The 5,105-nt window shown below is 38.2% G+C and overlaps 1 protein-coding gene and 1 long non-coding RNA gene across 2 annotated transcripts; one reads left to right on the forward strand and one right to left on the reverse strand.

The window, feature by feature from the left end:
- Positions 1 to 1,538: 1,538 nt before the first annotated feature.
- Positions 1,539 to 5,105, reverse strand: LOC113468815. The gene is made up of 3 exons (XM_026826027.1): positions 4,406 to 5,105; positions 2,335 to 2,495; positions 1,539 to 1,601 (listed from the first exon to the last, which is right to left on the reverse strand). Exons 1-3 carry the CDS (start codon positions 4,944 to 4,946, stop codon positions 1,539 to 1,541), a joined length of 765 nt encoding a protein of 254 aa, XP_026681828.1. The 5' UTR covers positions 4,947 to 5,105.
- On the forward strand, positions 2,509 to 3,154 carry LOC113468814. The gene is made up of 2 exons (XR_003392433.1): positions 2,509 to 2,800; positions 2,883 to 3,154. It is a non-coding gene; the product is annotated as an uncharacterized LOC113468814 (long non-coding RNA).

Genomic DNA, 5,105 nt, shown 5'->3' on the forward strand with positions numbered 1-5,105 from the left:
TTGAAAAGTTACGGGTTTGATACTCCCCTGTGTGAAGGGATTTTACTAGTTTTTTTTTTACTTTTTATAAATAGGCATGGAATTTTTCAATAGATGCTTCTAAGGGCTCTGGAAATATCAAAACTGAGGTGAATAAATACTTTTTATAAATAGGCATGGAATTTTTCAATAGATGCTTCTAAGGGCTCTGGAAATATCAAAACTGAGGTGAATAAATAAATGAAAACATGAAAAATTAGAATTGCAAAAGTTTTGTATTTGTATCTCATATCTCACTATGTTAAAAGATAAAGAACTGATTTCAAAATGTAGTACAATGGTGTGTATCTTCTAAATATTTAAATTTACAAGGTAATATAACTAACTCAAAACACAGAAATATATACATTTCATAAAATATACAGTAAATATAAAGTTAATAGTAAAAATTTATGTTTAAATAAAATAAACTATATTTGAATTCATCAGCTTATTTCTTTTAAATACAAAAATAATTTTCATGCATAAAAATCTTTTATTTCATAACACTATCATAAAGTATACGTAACTTAAAAAAGGGCAACATCCGAGCGTTGCTATGCTCCCTTCACTCGATACTGTGGGAGGGAGCAAAGTGGAAGTGTGAAATGTCACAGCTCGTCACTCCCGCGGATGTGAAGAAATCCTACAGGAAAGCGTGCCTTGCTGTGCATCCTGATAAAGTAAGTGAAAACGAGTCCTTGTTATGTATATTTCCTTGGAAAATGGAATCTTTTCTTTTTTTTTTTTAAGAAAAAGTTTTACAGAGGAACTGTAACTGCTATGGTCTTATTGTCCCGAAATCGAATAGAGAAGGAAGACAGGATAGGAGAAAGCCAGCCGTTCCGAGAACGAACCATATCAGTTAACATACAAAATTACATCAGCTTATTTCTTTTAAATACAAAAATAATTTTCATGCATAAAAATCTTTTATTTCATAACACTATCATAAAGTATACGTAACTTGTTTGTTCTCGGTATCCGCGGTTTTTTGTTCGCGGTATCCGCGGTTTGTTCGCGGTATTCGCGGTTTGTTCGCGGTATTCGAACTAGAAATTATTTCATGACATGGTGGGGGCCTAATGTTTTCAGATCCTGGAGTGGACAGAGGGGAAAAAGGGCAACATCCGAGCGTTGCTATGCTCCCTGCACACGATACTGTGGGAGGGAGCAAAGTGGAAGTGTGAAATGTCACAGCTCGTCACTCCCGCGGATGTGAAGAAATCCTACAGGAAAGCGTGTACGTAACTTTTCCATCTGTATTGTCATGTACGTGTTTATGTTTGACATCACAAATAATTTCAGTGGTAATTCATTGGTAAGTTTAGAAGGCTACAGGTTTTTCCCTATCTGGGCACTATTTACAAGCGCAGAGAAAACTTGCAAGTCTAACTTCACGTTCCTAAAGATGCCTCTACAGTTTACACTGTAGATTTTTCCTTCTACACTTCAATCTACTGGGAGCAATGTGCTTAGCACTCTACAAATCTGGGGCAATGTACATAGTAAGGGATTATTTATTTTCCCTTCATAAACAGGCCTGTATCCGGAATTTCATTGAGGGGGAGGGAGGCAACAGTCTAAACAGTGATGTATCAAATTTTAGGAGTCTGGCCCACTGTAAAGGGATAAAGATGAAACCCAAGGGGGGGGGACCCGAGCGCCCTCGCCCCCCTAAATCTGCCCTGTTCATGAGTAATTTACCCGGGGTAAGTTTCGAGAATTCACATATGTATTTTAAGTGGATGATTGGGTATAAGTTGACAAAGCAACTTTCGAGAGAACCCGAGCGTCCTCGCCCCCCTAAATCTGCCCTGTTCATGGGTAATTTACCCGGGGTAAGTTTCGAGAATTCACATATGTATTTTAAGTGGATGATTGGGTATAAGTTGACAAAGCAACTTTCGAGAGAAAAAACCGTCAGTTTGAGCAAAGTAAAATCGTTGGCAAATGGAAACGAATGGTTTTATCTTGCTAAAACTAATCAATTAGAATTCAGAGTTGATGTCCTATTTGGTATTTTTTAAACAGGAAAAATACAATAAAACAAAAGAATATTGAAGTGTAACTTATTTTATAGAAAATAACAAAAGAATATTGAAATGTAACTTGTTATTCATACGAATAGAAAAAGTTAAATGCAAAGCTAGACATCTTAAAGATGATCTCTCTTGCAAAGCCCTTACAAATAATAACTTATTTTATAGAAAGTAACAAAAGAATATTGAAGTGTAACTTGTTATTCATACGAATAGAAAAAGTTAAATGCAAAGCTAGACATCTTAAAGATGATCTCTCTTGCAAAGCCCTTACAAATACTTCCCTCCCCGCTGCCCTTTTCCGAAGGGCTTCTAACAAAGAGGACCCGGACGTTTTTTCGCTTTTCAGAGATGAATAAACTTCAGGCCCGTAACTCATTCGACTAGGAGTTACACTTTTCTCGCACACATGTCGGTAGTTTTCGGGAGAAGGAGGGATTTCTTACAAATAAGGAAGGGCTCTACTTTCTTTTTATAAAATCCATATTTAAGTTAAATGTATACAAATTTATTCCCTATATAAAATGAAAATATATTGTTTAAAAAAAGATAGCTTGGAAGTACTGGGGATTTCTTTTAAAAAAAGTAAAAAGGCTAACAAAATCTTATGTACAAAATATTGGAAAAACTAAGATATTCTACGTGAAAATGGTTATCTTTGGGGTTTTTATTTTATGGTAGACAGGTTCTTATGACACAAGTTGATTTGGAAAAAAATAAAATACGGAAAACATAATAAGGTACTTCTTAATGGGGGACATGGAAAAAAAAGGTTGTACTGAATCAAAAAAATTGTTGATAAAATACGGAAAACATAATAAGGTACTTCTTAATGGGGGACATGGAAAAAAAAGGTTGTACTGAATCAAAAAAAAAATTGTTGAAAAACAATAGTTGGTTAGAAAACAAAATGGCAGAAATTGCGAAAAATACGGATTTAATAGAATATTAGACCAAGTGTTGTTCGCAAAAAGTGTACTTGTGAGGAGCCGTTTCATTGGTGCGAAATTTCACTCACACACAGTGTAAAGTACTTGTCACCCTTGAACTATTGAAAAATGTGAGTGGGTTAAACAAGCGTGCAAGACCTGGGGTCAGCACTTGATTTTCTCTGATTAAAAAATAGTATTAAATACAACAGACTTGTAACCATTGAACTGAGGAAAGAAAATGAAGTGTGAAGATTTCACGACTTTTGCAATCCAAAAATCAATTTTCTTCGATTCCTAAGGACTCAAATCGTTCTTAAGCTAAAGATTTGGGTGACAGACCAGGTTTCTTGACTCGGTCTGGTTGTTGAAAAACAAAATTTGGGTACAAAACAAAATGGCAGAAATTGCGAAAAATACGGATTTAATAGAATATTAGACCAAGTGTTGTTCGCAAAAAGTGTACTTGTGAGGAGCGCGAACAACCTATTTTTCGTAGGGTAGAGCACCTAAAAAGAGTATTTACTTGTTAATGGGTAAATCCAACACATATCTCCCGTTTGTATTAAAATGTTTCATACTATTCGAATTTTTCCTAAACAAACCATACGGGGTGGGCTGGTACACCGGTTTCTGTAGAGGAGGGGGAGATGTGGCCCTACACTTCACGGTCGTCTCAACTGGGGGGTTCCGGTTCGATTCCTCCCGCGGGAAAACTCTTGGCCGATAGAACACAAAGGTCTCTTTATCACCCACGCCCTTGGAATTCCGTCGTAAGGAAACCTTGGGAATGTTATGCGTCTGTGTGTACAGATTGCGGGGGGTTCTGGTTCGATGCCTCCCGCGGGAAAACTCTTGGCCGATGGAACACAAAGGTCTCTTTATCACCCACGCCCTTGGAATTCCGTCGTAAGGAAACCTTGGGAATGTTATGCGTCTGTGTGTACAGATTGGACAGGTCATCCGTGTAGGTTTTCCTATTCACCGAATTAACACTGGTCGAATTTTTCCCCGGAAAAATGTCCCTCCCCGCTGCCCTTTTCCGAAGGGCTTCTAACAAAGAGGACCCGGACGTTTTTTCGCTTTTCAGAGAGGAATAAACTTCAGGCCCGTAACTCATTCGACTAGGAGTTACACATTAAACAAGCGTGCAAGACCTGGGGTCAGCACTTGATTTTCTCTGATTAAAAATAGCATTAAATACAACAGACTTGTAACCATTGAACCGTTCAACTGAGGAAAGAAAATGAAGTGTGAAGATTTCACGACTTTTGTAATCCAAAATCAATTTTCTTCGATTCCTAAGGACTCAAATCGTTTGTTGAACTGAGGAAAGAAAATGAAGTGTGAAGATTTCACGACTTTTGTAATCCAAAATCAATTTTCTTCGATTCCTAAGGACTCAAATCGTTGGAGGGATTTTCAAATCTACACACTGAGAGGGAGATAGAGAGTTCCGATCGATTTGAATAGTTCTCTCCTTTACGGAATGATCATATCGAGGTTCCGTTCGTGTCTTATCGTTCAGACTCGTTTCAATTCGTTTACTCCCCGAAGTTCGTTCGTAACCCGAATGCACCCGAGACCATTTCCCATGGGTCACGGTGTTCTGATGTGAATTTTTCGGGTTGTTCCTCTCCAGGAGACTTTTCTTCCTAGCAGCTACGAGGCTGGCTGCCGCGTCTACCGGTGGCCTTATCTGACTCAGGCGCCTGTAGAACGTGTGCGGGGGAGAACCCCCAGGGCCCCACGAATCCTCCTGCCCCTCATCCGAAGCCACTGATAGATTATTCAAGTCAAATCCTACACTGTATTTCAATTTCGTTGGCTTATTACCGTTTTTGTTAGAACTAACTTCGGGGGAAATCTTAGTGTTGGGACCAATCGGAGATCCCTGAGGAACCCCAGTTGACACGTGACCTTGAGAATCCTCATTAGATTTAAACCTAGCTGACATATTGGATTGGTCTACTAAATGTCCCTCACTTTGTAAAGATCCCACAGTGTGGAGGTCTTTCCCTTTCAACAAATAAAACTCTTGTTCAGACTCACTATCAAACGCTTTACTCACGTCAATATTGACAGTCACATGATGCCTTATCACTGGGTTACTTTC

The sequence above is a fragment of the Diaphorina citri genome, unplaced genomic scaffold (assembly GCF_000475195.1).
Source record: "Diaphorina citri unplaced genomic scaffold, Diaci psyllid genome assembly version 1.1 scaffold861, whole genome shotgun sequence".
NCBI classification, from domain to species: domain Eukaryota; kingdom Metazoa; phylum Arthropoda; class Insecta; order Hemiptera; family Psyllidae; genus Diaphorina; species Diaphorina citri.